Genomic DNA, 20,420 nt, shown 5'->3' with positions numbered 1-20,420 from the left:
TATGCCATTATGCCAGTTTTCTTTAAAGTAAGCTTGAAGTGGATTTAAGCCTCTCCTCCTTCATGAAAACATTTCAAACTTGATCCTTGTAAATTTCGCTCAAACATGCATCCAAACCCATCTTTCTGTGGCAATCATGACGCCCACTTTTGCTTTCACTCTGAACAAACCGTGACAACTTATTACAGGTATTTCCACATTTGCTGCTGAACAAATGACAGATGGTGTTGTGTTTCTGAAAAGGACGCCCATTAATAACAACCGCAGCAGAAAATGTCACAGAATTATGTCAAACAGAGGTTGTTGCAAGCATCTGAATGAACGCCATAAGACCGTATCTTTCAGTTAAGAACGCTCCCCTTTCATCTCATCATTCAGCATTCTTCCTTATCTCAATCATCCATTTATCATATTTTAAATGCACGAGCCAGCAACAGCTAGGACACAAATTGGCAAATTTCCTCTGTGTAATCACACCCAGCGGCAGAACAAAAGAGCGAGAAAGGCAAGAGCGACGGAGGGGAGTATTGTTTAGAAATAGGAGATGCTTGTATTGAGTACAGAAGTGACAAGTGGAGATCTCTGTCTGTGCCTGCCTGGAAGATAGGCCCTAATTTGCTTATTTGTAGCTGTCAGTTGTGCTTTTGTGTGCCCAGCAATCCAGGCCAATCGACAGGCAGAGGCCACAAATGCCGACACTCAGAAACACTTCAACATGAATCGACCTTTTTGTGGACAGCTGCCACTTGTTTTTGGATGCTTCAGTCATTTTTATTCCACTCCCCTCTCCTGCCCTGCCCTGCCCTGCCCTTTTTCTTTTCTTTTTTTTTTACACATTCTGATTAAATCTTGTGAACATGTTTATTTAATTAACGCCATGTTTTCTCAAGACTACTGTTCAAACATGTTTCATTTTCCAGTTCAACAGGTGGAATGAAGGGGTTACATACAAACATGCACATGTCCTCCCTCTACATAAGAAACACAGGCAGGAGTGTCAATGTGACAGTTACACTGAATGGAAACCTACTACAGCCTCTCATTTTTCCTTTATTTTTTTTGTTACATTGTCCTGCTTGTCTTTTCCTTAACTTTCCAGTCCTATCTTAGGTTGCTGTTGTGTCCTTTCATCTTCTCTCCTTGTTTCTTCTCATCTCCTCTATTTGTCCTATCTTCTCTTGACCTTGTATATTGTGTCTTTCAGTTCCTCCTCTCCTCTCCTCTCCTCTCCTCTCCTCTCCTCTCCTCTCCTCTCCTCTCCTCTCCTCTCCTCTCCCATTTATTTGTCTCATCGTCTATTTGTTTGTCTCCTTTTCTCTTTTCTCAACTCCTCTCCTCTTTTCTCATCTCATCTCTTCTCCTCTCTAGGGAGGATTAGGGTAGAGTCCTTTTCATCCTGCGGTAATCCTACACTGGCAACGCAACTCCAACAACAATACACACACACACACACACACACACACACACACACACACACACACACACACACACACACACACACACACACACACACACACACACACACACACACACACACACACACACACACACACATTTTGCTGTAAGATATCTATATTTCCTGGGGGGCTTTTCCCAAATAAGACCATTCACATACAATATGACCACATAGCCACACAGTTTGCTTCATGTTTATCTGCAAAAAGAACATCAGATAAGATTCTGGGAGATTTTGCATTTATTTTTTGCTCTGGTTGTTTCTCTTCTCCAAAAAAGAGAGCGAGACAGAAAGAGACTTAAACAGTCTGATCTACCTCCCAGCTTTTCTCTGTCATCCCCCTCGAGGTGGGGCCTTGCTGGGACTCTTGTCAGCTGAGCTCCCCCCTGCTGAGACCTACAATGGCAGATTGACAACCCTAATACCACAGTTCTCTTTATCTGCCGGAATTAAAACCCTATTGGCGAAGCGTTATGGGAATTGCTGGCTCAGGGAGAGCATTTTATTTATTTATTTTATTTTTCAGGAATTGTGTGTGGCCGCATTTTTAGGCAAAAAAAAGTAATCAGAGGAATAGAAGCTCAAGGGCTATCACACAGAGGATTAAACACGGAACCAATACAGCAAGATGCAGAGCTGTTGTTAGCCCTTTATTAAGAAGGATGTGTGTTTGTTTTCAAAAGGATGGGGCCCGTGTGTGTGTGTATGTGCTGTCAGGAAGTGCTTGTGAGACAAGCAGGATGTGCAGAAAGTGTTTTTGCCAGCTAAGTTTGCCGCTCTGAGGATTGCTGATGCAGGGGACCACGATGCAAAGATTCCCCTTATTTGCCCTGCATTCAAATTTTACAGCAGAAACACACCACAAAGAACTTACAGGCGCAAAAAATTTATTCTGTAAAGTCAGCTGGGACAGAGACAAAGCACTCCAGGAAAATTGCTGTGAACTGGACTCGTTACTCTCTGCTGTCATCTAATTGAGCCATCCATCAATTTTATTCCACCGTGTGTAAACAGAGGGACCTGCTCACTTATGAGACATGGGAATGTGATGGACAAGCCCAACTTATTATAACTTGTTTATATCCCTGCTGCAGAGAGAGCAAATTTGTAATGTCAAAGTAGGACAGGGTATAGAAGAAAAATATGTTAGCTGATGTATAATTTGCATTGATCAAAAGTCAAGTAAAGTAACACCAACCAGCAGAGTTGGATGCACAAAAGCGGAGGGAGCTCTCTTCCATAATGAGCAGATCGTACAGAAGTAGCAGAGGGGCAGAGAAAGCAGGCGAATGGAAGTCAAGACAGGCAATCATGAATGAAAAGAGGCGGTGTTGAAAGACGAGACAGGAAGCAGGAAGTTGTTATCTGTGCACATACAACCTTGTCACCAAATTCTCAGTGACACACCACAATACCCTCCCTCTGTGCTAGAGCTCCTGCCTGTCCCATATCTTCTGTGTTGACAGCTGATGGGAAGATGGCCTGCTCAGTCAAGGTAAAGAGTCTAAGAGGGAGGAGAAGGAGACACAGAGCATAGCTCGTATGACCTTATTCTTAGAAATATCTCTGACTTCAATCTTGCCACAGAGTTCCCCTCAGCTGTTATTTTATATTCAACTCTCCAGGGCCCACTACTCTACTCATCAACCACATACATTATAGATATTCATCCTGTCCTCATAGATCCCTAAGGGAAGCACTTGTGATGAGGTTAACTCTTCATTGAGGGATAGAACCACTTTATGAGAGGGCAAGACAGACATTGATCAGCCTATTGACTCACGTTTTAGGTTTTGTTGTTTTTCTCGAGCCATCTTTGGATTCAATCATCTCAAGTGTTTTTGCTGAATTGTTCATTTTTCTGGACCGTGCTCAGACTTAACAACTGCTTTCACACTTTACCAGATGTGCTGGATTCTTGGTGTTAGCGATTCTGGACAGGAAAAAAACCCTCAAATTAGCTAAAGTGTGAAAAAGGCCTTTTAAAGAAATCTGTGAACAACAAGTTTTACATTGAAAGAAAACAAACACATAACATGAAATGTTTCAGCAACAGCCAATCAAGATGTCATTCTAATGATCCTCTTTTTTCATTCTAGACTCGTCGGGCCAGCTGACCTCCTCGCCCCTGGGCTCACCCACATCCCACCGGGGAATGCACCCGTCTCTGCTTAGCCCGACGTCCATGGGGCCCTCCGGCTCTCTCCACTCTCCCATCAGCACGCTGAGCTCGCCCATGAACGGCCTGACCTCACCCTTTTCTGTCATCAGCTCCCCCATGGGTCACTCCATGAACTCGCCCGGCATGGGCTACGGCCCCAGCGTAAGCCCCCAGGTGAGGCCCGTGACAGACTCTCAGATATGCACTTGAACACACACACTTTTGAAAAGATTTTTCTACAGCTACATATTCAGGCAATGTGTCCTCAAGGTTACTTTTTTACACATGAGCAAATTCACGGACAAACCTGGAACCACTGGGCGGGGCCATAGTTAGTGAATCTGATCTCATTCATCAATTTAGATTGCTAGATGAGAGTTAATGAATCTGATCTCATTCATCAAGTTAGATTGCTAGATGAGAGTTAATGAATCTGATCTCATTCATCAAGTTAGATTGCTAGATGAGAGCTTGATCATGCTACTGTGTCTGGATAAGATACAGTAAGTTAGGTAGTTTGTATAGTCCATGTTAATTTGAAGTTAGCTGTCTGTCTTCCTGTATACCTAGGCTGACTTGTCAACCTTGGTGAAATAACATTATGTAGAATAATGGGGTTTTATTCCAGATTTCTAGAATCACATCTGTATGTGTGTGTAATGTGTATAAAATCTAAATGTGAAAAAAACTAGAATTAATTTCTTCGGTTCTGTTGACACTTGAGTTGTTGATATCTGATTTGTTTGAATGTAATCCCATACAGTTAGGACGGAGCCATATGAAGATATATATTGTCAAAAGGATATAAAAAGGTCTGTCATATATATATCTTGCTATATCTTTCTATATAAATGATATACGATATTGAATTACCAAAAAATATCTGGATGGAAAATCTAGATCATAGATCTATCGCCCGGCACTGGGTACAATATGTAAAAACATTCTACTGTAGATTCAGCAAGACAACATACATACACACATATTACATCAAATACAATATAACCTGTTAATCAAAAAAGCTATAATTGTGCTGTGTGATGTGATTTTTTTTGCTTTTAAAGTTTAGACAGAGCCAGGCAAGCTGTTTCCCCGTCCCATGCTTTGTGCCAAGCTAAGCTACCCGTCTACTATCTATGCCCAAAAGGACATTACAGCGGTTTCAATCTTCTCATTTAATCCCTCGGCCAGAAAGTAAATCAGCGTATTTCCCAAAATGTATTTCATTTAAATAAACAATCAAATAGGTACAAAGTCTTAGTACAAAGTGGCACTTTTCCACTGCACTGTACGGCTCGTCTGGAGTGGACACAACACACTCTTTTTTGGGTTACCATTTGCAAAACTTGTGGATAGTACTGTATCTGGTACTGTTTTGTGTTGAGGTTCCAAGCAAGCTGAACCGATACTAAAGTGGAGTTTAGCATGTGCTGTGAGATTCAACTCATGTGGTTGCTGTGCATATCCGGATCGTATGTAATAATTCATGAATAAATAAAAATAAATCGTAGAGCGTGGTCTAGACCTATTCTATACAAAAAGTGTCTCGAGATAACCTATGTTATATTTTGAACCTCTAAATCATATTGAATTGAATGATGAATCACGTTAAGTTTCTGCTGATTAAAACCTAACATTTCCTGATTTAACTGCTTCGTAATGAAAGCTTTTAAATAACAATGCAATGGGGGACTTTTATTGTAAAGATTTCATAGGAAAATAAATGCGTTTATCCACTGTTTTACAGCTGCTCCTTAAGCTTGCTATCTTCTAAATAGCAACAGCAGACATTGCGCCATATTCTACATATTTGTTAATATGGGTAGCTTGAATTTTATGAAAATAAAAATAAGGTTATCGTCTAGCCGTGCCATCACCTCTACCTTTTGCTAGACAACACCGACAGTATGAAAGTACCACCTGTAACACATAGTTCACTCTGGGGTTTCCGTGAAATGGGAAGTACTTTTCTGATGTTTAAAAGTCTGAAATAGGCTAGGCAGTGCTACCAGTCAGCCCTAGCCCCGAAAAGCCACATCTTAAAGCAGGTACCCGCAGTAGTGAAAAAGCACGAGCGTTGAGTCGAGTCGGTAGCATTCAGTGGAAAATTGCCATCAGAAATTACAAGCTACTTTCAGAAAGCAGAAAGCTTCATGTTCAGCAGCCTCTACCATGGATTTATGAGGGTTGACTGTGTATTCACAGAAATACAGCTGCCCTATAAACTAACCAGACAAATGGTTGAGTATCATGTCTTTCAAACTGTATTCACATGTATCAGAAGTGCAAATTACTGTCGCTTATAGTTGCGTGCACTCACACACACTCACACACACACACACACACACGCACACACACACACACACACACACATCATTTTTCTAAGCCAGTCCCCTGCAGACTGAGGCCTTGCTTTGACCCTATATGCCACAGTTAATCAAGGCCTATTCAACTGGGATTTCACAGCACTTTGCTCTGTCAGTCTTTCTTCTATATCTGAGGCCTACTTTGTCACTCTCTCCCGCCATATTCTGCTATCCCTTCATTCTTCATCTCTCTGGCTATCCCCTTCTCTCCCTTTGTTGTTTTCTTATTCCTTGTCTCTTTCACACCATCTCCATTTCCTGTCCCTTTCTCTCTGTCTTCATCGTTTTATGTTCCATCAATAAGCCTCAGTTTCATTTGTATTAGAAAACACACACACACTTCCACACACACACACACAATTAAAACATCAAAGCCTGTAGTGGCCCATTTTCCGTCTAGAGCCATATCTAAAATTGAAATTGTTTTCCCTCAAAATGCAGTAGCTGCCCTTTTTTGTGTTTGTGAATAATGTGTGTTTAAGTGTGTCGGCAATGTGATGCTATTTGGGACGGGCTCTCTCTGCTATTGTTGGGCTTATCGGCGAAGTATCCCACATGTAACGGAGTTAAGGCGGGATTAAGGGCACTTTCAGAAAGCAGCCAGAATCTTTCATTGCTAGAAAGCTTCCCTTCCCCCTTCTCCCTCCCCACCACTCTCCCCCAGATTCTTCTACACTTTTTAATTCCAACACTTTCATCTGGGCTGCTGTTTCTGTCCCGGAACAGCATACTTTGTATGCAGGTTGGTGTTTAGGTATCAAACATTACAGTTGATTGTCTGTCTCAGTCTGTCTCATTTGAATGAAACCCACGGGACATTAATGGATCCTATGAACTTTTTGAGTGTAAAAATTTAACATGTAAATATGTATAAATGATGGGTATTACATTACATTACATTGCATTTCATTAAGCTGACGCTTTTGTCCAAAAGGACTACATTCAACAATTAGGGTACAAACCAGAGCAAGTTATTAAGTAAGTGTGGTAGCTTCAAATAGGCCGATCTATAGAGTGCTACATATAAGTGCTTTTTAAATTGTTTTATTTATTTTTATAAATCATCTTCTTAGCCCAGGTTCAGTCGAAAGAGATGCGTTTTTAGCTTGCGGTGGAAGATGTGTAGATTTTCTTCTTTCGGAATGTCGATGGGAAGCTAGTTCCATCATTTGGGAGCCAGGACTGCAAACAGTCGTATAATGAAAGTATCATTCACTATTTTTGTACTTATCCTTACCGCCTCTTGGCCAGTCCTGCCTTTTTAACAGCTGTGTAAAGAGCAGGTAACAGCTGTTTCTGTCAGGTAACAGATTTAATACTGTATGTACAGTAATTACAGCATGTACTTGACTTGTGTTATGGGTCATGTCTGGTTTCCAGTCTTTAACAGTGCTGGCTTGTTTTGAACTTGCTGAAACAGCTGGTATAAGGATTTTTTTTTTTTTGCAATTTGTGCTGTCCACATTTTATTCATTAAGATGTCAAATATAGACACATGGGTGTGACTAATAATGTCACCTGAAATGAGGGTGAGGTATCGAAAAACAATGCTATTTCCGATATAACTGAATTTTATTATCAATACTGAAACAATATCTTGAAAAATAAAGAAGTAGTTTGTTTATTCCTCAGGGGGTTAGATTATGGACTGGTAAGGGTCAATGTAGGACAATGAGCACCACCCTTTGGCTTCCCACCCATTTCTAGATGCCAGTGTGTAATAAAGCAATATCCATCACTCTTCAAAATCCGATGAGGGCAAGAGGAAAGATTAACCTCCAATATCCTGATTCCTAATTGACCTTGAACCTCAATAGTTTTTCAGTAACAACTTAAATGTGTAATAGAATAGTAGGCATAAGAAAATGTGCATTGTTTACTTACTCTTTGCTCATTTTATATCATCAAATATTTCCTTTCTAAAAAATGTATACTTAGTTTAATGAACATTAAAAACTGATGCAATGGAGCCATTTGGCTGAGTGATTTTACTTTAATTCCCCATATTAAACAGGAATAATTAGCAGTACTGTAAGCAGTACACAACATTTAGTAAATGGTTTGTAACGCACTGTATAAGGACAATTGTGATTGTTAATGTACAGTATTTGTCACCAAGTATAACTTTTATTCTGAAGACATTAAAAATAATAATGTATTATTTTGTTTTACTGTACTATAATTATCTATCTGTTTGTACACTGGCATCCATTTATAGCTGCCAACAGGACTTATATTTTTTGACAAATAGGTTAAAACTTGTATTGTACCTGTGTACAACTATATTATGGTGTCATAAACAATGTATTAACTGTTTATATACTGCTTATCATTGCTAAATACAGAGATTTTAAATAAAGTCAAAAATGATTAAAAACCCTGGTTTTATTACAGCAAATAAGGCATGGAACGAATACTATTCGAGTTTTCCACCAAAACCCTAGTGTCATATGAGTGCCGGTGTTGAAACATTTCAAGTGGTACCCAGACCCCAAATCTGACAGGTACTCGTGTTGAGGATTTGAGCCGTTAACCGTTAACATTTGCATAACTGAGACTGTAGAAGCCTCCGACTGTTGCCCAGTGAGGGTGGAGAACGGCAGTTTAATGCGAGGAGTGCGGCTCAGAGGTTAAAGATGGTGTCAGGGCCCTGTGGTTCTGAGGGGCGGCACTTGTGATGAGACGTGATTTGAGTCAGACGGCGTATGCCACTTGCTCTTAACACTCGGCTGACTTGCTGTTTTCATGTGCAGTTGACTGGAACGGGGTCACAACTCAGCCTCCTCCCTACTTAACCACCCAGAGGCCAGTACAAGACCCCCGCCTATGCTAACCACACACACACACACACACACACACACACACACACACACACACACACACACACACATAGGCATGGACACACACACGCACTGTAAACGCACATTCCGATGCACAAATTTTGCATATACTGTACACTGTATTCTTCATACAATCTTACAGTCAAAAAGAAATTAGAGAAAAGGTCACAACACCATTAATAGTTGTAATTTGTTTTCCATTTAACTTCCTTCCTACTGTCTTTCTAAGCTGTACTCATCACAAGAACACCAAGTTCACCCTAAACTACATTCACCAGCGTCTTTTTTTCACCAGTAAACTCATCATTTAGATGTATGGAACTATAAAAGAATATAAAAAATAGGTGGAAATATTTTTCAGTCACTCTGTTTTGTATTAAAACCCATGGAAGTTCCAATGAGAATCAGTAAAAACCTAAAACAATGAGCCTTAACTGCCCCCCACATCAAAGACATAAATGACAACATGATGAAAAGTAGAAGACCGAATGAACAAAACTCCCATTCTTACTGGAATCTTACATCCTCCAACAGCCAAACCACATGTAAAGAGAGAGACGTCCTTTATCATCAGCCAATTCTTACATCTCAAACGGTACTTCCCCTCGAGCTGTGTCCCGAACATCCAGACACACTTACATACTGTGGTTGCATACTCCTTATTTTTTCACATCTATTCAATGCATCCTGGCTATCTGCTGTGTACATCGTTCGACATCAGAAAAGCATCTGCATTGTTCTAAGGAGGCCCACACACATTTTGGCACAAAAACTTTGTCTTTCGTTAGGTGGTTTGGCTGTTATTAGACTTGTCTTCTCTTTGTTTCTGGCACTGTATGATGGGAGAAATGGCGAGACATCTCCTGGGGGAACTGGTCAGAGCCACGGCCATGCCCAATATGATCACAACCATCAGTGGTCCTGTCTGTGGGCTTGAACTCACTGACGAGACAAACCATCTCTCGATCACAGACACCACAACTCTTCCAAGCAGCTGGAAGGGATTATACGCAGGGTTGGAACACATTTTACACTTCCACTGACAATGGAGAGAGTTGCCTGGCTGTTATTTTTGTGGAAAACCATTGGTTGTTTATCATCGGACCACTGTCGACTCCCTCAGTCTGTGCCCCTTCCGTGGCTTCCGTGCTATCCCAGTGAAACGTTCCTGAGAATCCTAGACCAACAACAGGCCTGCAGTGTCTCTCAATACACCTTAGAAATACATATAAAGCTTGAGTGTTTCTGGAGTAGAGCACAGATGAAACGTTAATGCGAAAAAGGTGTAAATGTTTTACAAGAAATGGAACACACGCTTAATAAGTTATAAATGAGCGGCGGTGGTGATGTCATCCACCAGTTTTGGGTATGTTGTTTTTAGGCAAGGGTCGCTAGGAGACTGAAGCACAACACACTTAAGAGAAAGAGACAGAGGGAGAGAGGGGGAGCATAGTGGACCTCAGCCCCTTCCTGTGTGGGAGTAATAAAGGTCCATTCCGCTGATCTGGTCTTTGATGGACCTCACTGTAGTCACTCTGCATGACATCATGGTTGCATGGCTCTAATGGCCGCACAAAGGGGCTGTGTGTAGGGTCCCAGGAGAACAGTTAAGGCTCTCTAATGTCAATCAACCCTCAAATGAATGGGGGAGAAGCATTTTTTTAGCCAAAGCTGTCTCCAGGTAGCAATTAGAAGCAATTTTAGAGACCACATTTCCCCCCAGCATTGGTTTCTCAAGAACATGTAACTAATGTATAGAATTAATTTAGTTGTGATTCACTAGACATTTAGTACACACAGTTCCTTAGTTATTAGTTTATTGTAGAGGGAAAAAAACACCATTCCTTTGAAACTTTTAATGTCACATAAATAGACTTTAGGAAATAATGAAAGCACAGAAGGTACAATCAGTGAATTAGAAGATGACTGTATTCCCTTTAAAAAACAGAAACTCGTAGCAATAGAGTGCTTACTTGTGGATTTTGTGAAGAATTTACCATGTAACTAATAGCACAGGGGCTTCTCAATGGTATTTCTTTGCTACTGCCGTTGTTTGTTCCAACATACCGTAGGCCATGAATTGACAACTGACAGTACGTAGTGTGATAGTGTGGGGCCTCTCTGTTCTGACTTATGTGGGGCCACACAGGAGATGAACCATTTGGGAGGTGGCAGTTATAAGGGATAGGAACAGTAACATTAGGTTTAAGTTTCACAGAGCAGACTCTTAATGCCGGCTCTAGATGTTGCGGTTTCAGTACCTCAGGGGCACACATTTTGAAGCTTCAAATAATCCTTATAGGGCTTTAATTGCATCTAGTGGTGTGATCTTACAGCAACTCGACACTGTCTGTTGACAGACATGTACGCTGTAGCATGTCTGTGATGTGTAATGGCACTAATTATATGACTAATTCTACTTTTCACATACCTGCAAAACCTGTAGCTGTGCACAGAAAATTGTTATGGGCATTTCTCAATACAATGTGTAACATAAGCTCTGTAAAGATGGGGGGGGGGGGCAAACAGCATTTTGAAATACTGTTTGTATCATTTTTATTAATTAAAACAACATTTTTGAACAACACCAGAGATGTTTTCCATACATGAACAAAACAAAACAATAAAAACAGATTAGTAAGTTCAAGTGAACAGTCAAAGTTGATCTTTAATTACATTCTGCCCCACTTGTTTAAAGAGCTAATCAATTTCTCACTGGATATCACTGATTATTTCTGAAGCATTAATCAATAAACCAGGTTAGATGTTAGTAGCCACTAGCCAGGCAAATGGCAGTAAGCCAGTGCCTGTGTGACATGCTCATGAACAAGTAAAAGCCGGATGACATGATAGTGGATTTATCAGTCCACTGTCAGCTGGATGGTGGACAATGGAAATTAAACAGATTTACTTGCAGGATGTAATCAATCTAAGTTTGAATTACTGCTGGATTGTGGGCAACTTGACAAAAGTTCGGTTCATTTCCATGCAACATTCTAGTCTACGCTAGTATGATGAATGACTGGATGGTAATGGACACACCTGAGAATTAATCACTGGAGGGCTGTCGTTTTGACGCTGGAAATTCTTCTCGATTCATCACTAAGTGATTTGTTGGACAATCAACAATCTTTCCAATGACTTGCTGGAGGACATACCGGTGGATAGAGGAATACTAATGGACAACGGAAACACTTCAGTTAATCACTGAATGACAGACATATGACATACATGAGTATGACCACATCCACATACAGGCTTAGACATGTTTTAAACTGTGTATTGAACTTATGACCTAGTTTTCCAACATGGCAGTGTTCTCCACAGTAAAATACAATCTGTAAGTTTCCATACCCATTTTAACTGCACATTAACTAGATGCATGCAAACTGCATGTGTATTTAGCTATTCTCTCGATCTTGAGATATGCATTATTTAATATAAGCTCACAGTTCTAATGTAGTAACTGCATGACTTAGAAATTAATCTGTACATTTGCACCAATGAGCTTAAACAGCTGTTTTTATCCGTGAGGGTGGCAATAATTATAAACATGGTTCACTATTGGATTTATGCAAAAATCACATATCTGGAATAATAAAATCCTGCCTCCTCACCACAAACGAACCGCACCACTTGGAAGCTGACACCGACAGTTTTTACATGAATCCAAACAAACAGGACCAAACAGGTAAATGCTTCAGTTCGTTTGGACCAATCCAAACTGAAAATTTAAAACAAAGTGTGATTTATTTCTCAAAAGAACACAGGAAAGAGAGATGGTTGTCACAATTCAAACACTCTAAAGAAGAATTTTATGTAATGAGGAGAAGATACATAGACAGAAACATTGAATACTGTTGTGAGAGGAAACTGACGCCAGGGTCATAAGAGCTGCTGTCAGTGGTAGAGCAGGCAGTTCAGAATCTAAAGGAAATGCAATGTTTCCTATACTAACATCCCTTGTGCTCATCCAGCCACAAACAAAGCCAAAAGGACACAGTAATAAGCATGCATGCAGAAAAAAACACATGCATACATGCACACATTACATTTAGAAACACATACATGCAGACAAACACACATACAGTATAATGCATGCTGCGGACCGAACAGTTCCATGGATCGAACAGTTCCATGGATGCCAAAAAACACTTACACACATAACGCCAAGCTCTACATATTCCCACTCCACTGCTATAAGACTCACTGCCTTTCATGCCACTGATCGGGCACTAAATATCCTTTTTTTCACTGTAACAAAAGTTTTTGTCAAAACACACACACACACACTCACTACACACATACATACACATAAGCGCCAGCAGTGGTTGCAATGATTCATTTTATCTGTTGTGGCACAGCATGGGATGAGTGTTGGAAACCTCCGAGCTGTCTAGAATAATGTCTGCTTCTACTGAATTCTATCCACCGGGATGGAGAAGAAGAGAAAGTGTTTTAGTACAGCTGAGCGACAATAATCATGGAGCTGATTTCTATGTTGTCACGAATGACTTTATTATGCTTTATAAGTAATTGATGTATTCACTTACGGATCAGTAATAAGCCATTAAAATGCATGAATTTGGGGTGCCATACTGTGAGCCCACATGTAAGTGAAGGATCTCTTTCCTTTCATTATAGCATCTATCTTGAATCTTGGAAGAAGGCTGCACCGCCAAAAAGACCAATAATAGTTTTTTAATGGCTTACAATAATAACATTTACAACAATAACATTCAAGACAGACAAAATGGATTGCTGTTATTTAAAAAGTCATCATATAATATTTTGAAGTTTATGTTTTGACAGATTTGTTGTTGTAATTATAGCTGACACAATTACTAACTATAAAGATCATTCATTTTCATTCATTCATCTTCAACCGCTTGTCCCTATCGGGGTCGCGGGGGAGCTGGAGCCGATCCCAGCTGACGTCGGGCGTGAGGCGGGGTACACCCTGGACAGGACTCCAGTTTATTGCAGGGCACATAGAGACAAACAGAGACAGACAACCATTCACACCTACGGGCAATTTAGAGTCATCAACTAACCTAAAACGTGCATGTCTTTGGACTGTGGGAGGAAACCGGACTACCCGGAGAAAACCCACGCAGACCCCTCTCCACCCTCTCCCTACGAGGCGACAGTGCTAACCACCACACCAACTACAAAGATGTAAGGATTAATCTCACAAAATATATAGTCCCATTGAGATTATTTTCACATAACTATGATTAAAACTGACTTTGAGGACAACAATTTTTTTTAAATGGAACCTAGTATGAAAAACTCACCTTTTCAGAACTTGCGCACAGACATTTGCATATCCGGAGTAAAATCACCCAGTGAATAACCCAGTCCGTTTTTTGTCGACTGTGTGGGATTCAACAAGCTATTTAGATTTGACTATCCCTCCTCTGTCACATGCAGGCTCATTAGAATATACCACCCCCCATCTGGGTATATCCACCCATGTTTTTTGATTCTTTTTTTTTTTCAGAAGGGGGGCTATGTATCCATGAAAAGTAATGTTTTTCATTTCAATTCAATTCAATTTTATTTACAGTGCCAAATTATAACAAAAGTTATTTCAGTACACTTTACAGAGTAGGTAAAGACCACACTCTATGACTTACTTAAGATTTACATAGACCCAACAATTCCCCTGTAGGGTGCACAGTGGCAACGAGTGGCTCAGGACGGACATCTGTCTGCACCGGTTGGGGAGGAAGAAAAGGAGAGTGAAAGAGAGAAAAGACAGACAGATGTACAGAGAGAGACAAAGACAGACATAAAGACAGACAGAGACACTATAGTAATGTGAGCATGACCTACATGTTATGGCAGCCGATATAGCAGAATAGTAAGAAACCCAGCTAAGGTGACAGAATTTGACAATGATGATAACAATCATGGCAGTAAATATGATCAATGATGAGTACTGGTAATAACATCTGCGATGCAGTGAGACATACCACTAATGGTGTTTTTATGGCTACAATTTTTACAATTTATCTAATGATAGTATACTGTATATGAGTATTTGACCATTACAGCATGTAAACATGTTTTAGTAGAAACCCAAAAGACAAGTATGTACCTAAAGATGAGCATATGTCCACTTTAAGAAAAGGCACAGTTAAAATGACTTCTAAATGAGTCTAAATAAATCATGAAGTTTATGCTGCTGTAAAGGTGGCAGGCCAACAGCAAGGCAGTAGGAGAGTATACTGAAACTTAATAATAAATATTGGGGCTAAAAAATATTTAATTTGGACAGAAATTCCATGGATTGTTGAAAAAGATTGTAACAGGTTCCCTGTGAATTTTTTCCACTTCTAGTAGCACTATGGTGCTGTGGTACTATGAAAGGATCCCTGTTTTATTTGTCTTGTGTATGTGCACAAAGACGCATATGTAAAATAACCATTGTTTGTTTACAAGAAAAGTCCACAAGGCATCTTAAGTCACATGTTGACGCTTGTTTTGTGACTTAAATCGATCTTTCCTTCGCATTTCTTTACACTGAGTGTGGCTTTAAATTTACATTCACATGACAGACCTATTTGCAGATGACGCCTAAGTTTATTTGCAGATAACTGCAGTCTGAAGTATTCTGTGAATGTTGCACACACGCATCTGTTGATTTGTTCTTGTTTGTGAACTATGTGTGTTCAAACAGGTGTCTTTTAAACTCATAACAGTAACTGATCCCAAAGGGTGTCCTACTGTGAATATACCCTGAGGGCCAGAGAAGAGTGGCGGCCCCATTAACACACCCCCTGTGCAGAAACCCAATCCCCCATCTCTGCTGATATGTGTCCACATAACACTGACACACTCCATAATGTGGATAAGAAGAAAGTTCTTCCTCATATCTCCTATACTTTGCGGGAATGCTGATATATGTTTGCTTTTAGAAGGAAGTGATTGTCACAAGGTGTCACAGAGGTGAAAGGTGACATGGGGTTATCATGAGGTCACATCATGACCTGATCCCTGTCCTCGCCTCTCAGGAGGCAGCTGGTTAGGTGTCAACACAAGAATTGCATCCTGTCCACTCACACCTCCTTGCTCTTCACGTTCAAGCTTTGGACATTTTTTCTTGCCTTTAGGAAAATTGTTACAAAAATGAATTGCGGTTCAGGGAGTCGTACAGTTTTTAAGGGAATAGGAAAGATGTATAACAACGAAGTTGTGCCACTACCTAATAGAAAGCCTTACGATGGATTTCTGGGCATTTTGAAAGAATACTGTGAAGATAACTTTCTGCCGTGTTAAAAAAAGGTGCCCTTGAACTGGAAAGCAACTGAAGTTCCACGTGAGGGTTGTGCATTGAGGAGTGGTGTGCTAGGATTTGATGTCTCCTTTTGAAGTGTCTTTATGAAGTGTGTGCTCTGACTCTTTGAATCAAGCTAAGCCCGTCTTAAGGCCTCCGCCGTCTCTCCGCTCTTCTCTCCTTTTCCCCTCTGTTCACTTGAGGGACGACGCCTTTCTTTCTATTTCACCACCATGTGCGTTGTCATAGCATACTAATAATTTAAAGGACCTGATCGTCTGCCAGGATCGTTCTTTCTATTAAATTGAACTAGGATTAACTGAGACATCTTAGCCAAGCTCTCTCACAGCAATCATTTTATACGTTTTTGGTGAGATTACAACTTTGTTCCTTTTTTTGTGTGTTACAATAAGAAACTTGAACTGATTGCACATTGTTGCCTTTTATCTCAATGTATTCTGTTTATTATTATATTTGCCGATTGGCCTCTTTACATTAATGTATCTGACTAACCGACTCATTTTTTAAGTGGCTGTAGCCTGTGGGTAAAGTGTAAAGTAGTGATGAAAAAATACTGATTAGATTAGCTTGATTAGTCCCTGCCAAACACTGACTGTGTGTTTCTCACCCGTCTTGAACCACGAGATGATGTTTTCTCATACTAACTCCGGACAATGTCCAGGGAATCAACTTTCCCTTTCACATATGTAGCCCAGTTTTGGTGTTGGCCCCTCCTGACAGAAGTTCCCAAATCTTGTTGTTTCTCTAGTTTGACATTTTCATTGGCGTCTTTCCATAAGTCACCCTTCTTCTTCCCCCTGTTTGTATTGTTACGGTTTTACATGAGCTGCATTATAGAAATCATCTATAATGCTCATCTATATAATATCGTCCATGTGAATTCTCACACAATGACTCAATCAGAGACTACACAGATTTGTACTAGGAAGCTGGCAAGGTAAAGGCAGCCAGATTACATGTCCGATCCAAATAGTTCAGACGTTTTCATTCTGCCAGGGAATGTCTAGATATTTTCAGAGTTGCAGTGCATGTGTGAAATGGGCCTAATTGTGTTGTGTACAATGTATTTAGTTGAATTTTCTTATACACAACATAACATCGGGCAGTTAGATATGATACAAATAATAGATTGCTACTCAAATGTGAAAAGTTTAGGCTTTGGGAACTTTTGATGGACACTTTTAGACATTTTTGTATTAAAGATTAATGGGAAAAACATGGGTAAATTGACCTATAGGGACATTAGAACAAGAATAGACATTTTTGTATTAAAAGATTAATGGGAAAAACATGGGTAAATTGACCTATAAGGACATTAGGACAAGAAAACATGACCCCCCCCCCCCCCCCCATGTTTTTATCAAACCAAACCAACACACCAATTCTGTCATAAATGCAGTGTTCTCCACAACCATTTTATAAGAATATAAATATATTACATTAAGCATTAGGCTGAAGCTGGCGGGTGGCACAGGACATATAATCACATATATCAATTCTGTGCAGAATCTGACACCCACTAGCAGACAGAGTCCCCCACTGTACTGGATGTTCTAATCGAATTTCCTCCACAACATGTTATGTAACACCTGCAGCAAGTAGTGTTTCAGCTGGAGCATTTCAGGCGCTCATGTTGTACATTGTACTGGAGGGAATCTTATGTCCTACATTTCCAGTCCTTGATGTTTAATGCCCCTCGTTTGTCTCTCTCCCTCATTCTGTAAAAGTTTTAAGCCAAGCCTTCTACTCACAGTATGTAAGGAGCCGATTGTCGAGGGGTTTCCCAAGACGATGAGGCTGCACACAGCTGGCATACCTCCCTGTGAAGGGTCACATGTATGTGTTGTAGGGGAGGGCGCATGTATTCTATTTCCAGAACCAGTCCTGAGCCACTTTAATCCCCCTGCATTGCCTCCATTGCCATGGGCCAAAGAGAAAGAAAGGCCCCCCAAGCCTGCCCACCCTACTGTAGAGAGCAATGTTGCTGAGATTGAGTTGCAGTTTTCCTGAAAATAGATTGTGAGTGGAAGAGTCTTTTCTGTCAGGCAGACAGAGGGTTTGATAGAGACTATATCAGCAAAGGAGACAGCTGTGTTAACGCTGCGCTGCAGGGAAAAGACTAGACTTGGGCATTTAACTGAGGTAAGACCTCATGTTGTCTGTGTATGTGGGCCAATGTGCAGAGATATGGGTGTGTGCACACGCTGCTGGAGCTGGTTCCAAACAAATGATGCAGCTTTTTTTCGGTGCTTTGTGTCTTGGAGACACTCCCAGAAATCAACTTATTACCTGCAACAAAGGCTTGTGCAGCACGAGTCAGTATTTTGCCAACATATAGTCAGAATAATAGCAATAAAAAATAAGTTCTTGTGTGTGCTATTCATTTAAATAGTGCAAATTATGATGTATCACTTCAATGTAACTATTAATGATGCACCGATCCGGTTTTTCCCGATCAAATCAATACGGATACCTGTGCTTAGCATATCGGCAGAAACCCAATACCGATCCGTTCCTACTGTTAAATGAATGAAGCGTATACCTTGCCATGTGAGTGAAGGCATCAGGCTTGACAAACATTTAGCCTTGTTAAAAAAAGGTAACAAATTAACACAGATATAAATGTACAAATAACAAAGTGTAGATTAGCAGCAAAAAGAAATGAACACTTCCATGTAAAGTGCGCTGCAAACAGATACTTTAAAATTTAATATAATACTCTAACCGGTGTTGCAAACACAGAATTGAATTGACTATATCGCTGTAACTGTATTGCTGTGTGTGATATTAATTAAAAAGAAATGACTATCGGAACCTGGATCGGCCTCATACATCCGATATCTGATCCAGCTAATTATTCAGTTCAGTGTGTATTTATGTAAACAGGGTGTGAAGAGCAGGCCAGGGGTAGGTGTCAAGGTGTGAATTTAACATTTTCATGTGTTAGAGAGCTTCCCTTAACCTCTTCAACCCACTGAACCCACCAGGGGATTCATCATTCAAATTCAGCCAAACACTCAAACCCACATAAGCTTCATAAGTGAAAATCTAGTCAGTTCTTCAAGTCAAGTTCCCATGACGCCACATATGTCATGCTGAATTTTGTGGAAAGTGTATAAAATGCAGAATGCATTGCAGAAGATGTCTAGAATTTTCTATTTGATGTGATGGTAAAGCACTGCAGTTTGGAATAGTTGCACTGTGTACTGTAGCTTCAAGCAAGAATGTGAATGGCTTTGCTGAAATTTTTCTGACTTTGAAATTTATCTATTTGAGAAGAATTAAATATCAGAGTGCAAAGTGAAAGGAGAGGCCAGGAGCCACAGCATTTAGGTGTGTATTTGTCTATATGTGTGCATGACTGTTTAGTCATATGCACATCCTTCTGTTTAGGTGAACTTGTGCATGCATTTATATGTGTGTGTACTGTAAAGGTTAACCTTTCATACACATGTTTTAACTGTTTAAGTGTTCGAGACATTAAAGAGAAGTGCCATACATAAAGAGTTCTGCCTGTGTCAACTGTGGTATATGTCTTGAAGAGCTTTTTCATGTCTAAGATGGGGGGTTTGTCTAACGAAAGAAGCTGATGAGTTGCATGGAAGTGTAGGATCCATGGTTGTCAGGACCTTATAACATAAAGTCCGGAATCAGATATCCCAGCCTTTAATACAAACAAATGTGTACTTTTTTAATAATCTTTTTTTCGCTTTGGATAAACACGTCAGCTAAATGTGAATGTAATGTAATTTTGTATTGAAAGTCAGAAAATAGTAAAAAAAAAAATATCCATCATACAGTAGTTTCCTGTAGTATTTTTTCTTATTAAATAACTTAATGATTTATCTTTATCTATTGAGTAATTGATTAACAACTAATTAAAGTCCCCTTTCACTCAAATATGTGTTCTTCTTTTGTTTCTGTCCTCTTAAATGTCTGAGGAGGAGATGTCTGTGAACTGTGAAGATCTGAGATTCAAACTTAGCCCGGTAAATCTTTAGTTGGTAGGTCACTAATCCATAAACCATCACTGTCTAATATGTGAAACACTATTCAACTTCGACACACCGGCAAAGAAACCAAAAACCACCAGCACAGAGTGGCCTGTTAGTACAGAGAGAAAACACACTTCCATCATAGCTGTCAGCCACTGACAGAAAAAAGCTAACAAACAACAGAAACAAATAAAAGATACCAAAGTTCTCAATGAGTCAGAAAGAGTAGATTGTTTTTGTGTGGGAAAACCATGTTAAAGAAGATATGAATTATAGGAGAGTAGTTTTTACATACTCTA

The 20,420-nt window shown here is 40.0% G+C and overlaps 1 protein-coding gene across 2 annotated transcripts in view; it reads left to right on the top strand.

Annotated features, from left to right (window-relative positions):
- Positions 1-20,420, top strand: part of rxraa (retinoid X receptor, alpha a) — a 107,469-nt gene that overhangs the window by 58,518 nt on the left and 28,531 nt on the right. For both annotated transcript variants that reach the window (XM_083929801.1, XM_083929800.1), the window contains exon 3: positions 3,556-3,791. In XM_083929801.1, the coding sequence (XP_083785927.1) occupies positions 3,556-3,791 (236 nt within the window). The remainder of the gene's footprint in view (positions 1-3,555; positions 3,792-20,420) is intronic.

This window comes from Echiichthys vipera (assembly GCF_963691815.1).
Source record: "Echiichthys vipera genome assembly, chromosome: 16".
Classification (NCBI taxonomy): domain Eukaryota; kingdom Metazoa; phylum Chordata; class Actinopteri; order Perciformes; family Trachinidae; genus Echiichthys; species Echiichthys vipera.
The sequence above is the reverse complement of the archived record's forward strand: the minus strand, read 5'-3'. Positions and strand labels throughout refer to the sequence as shown.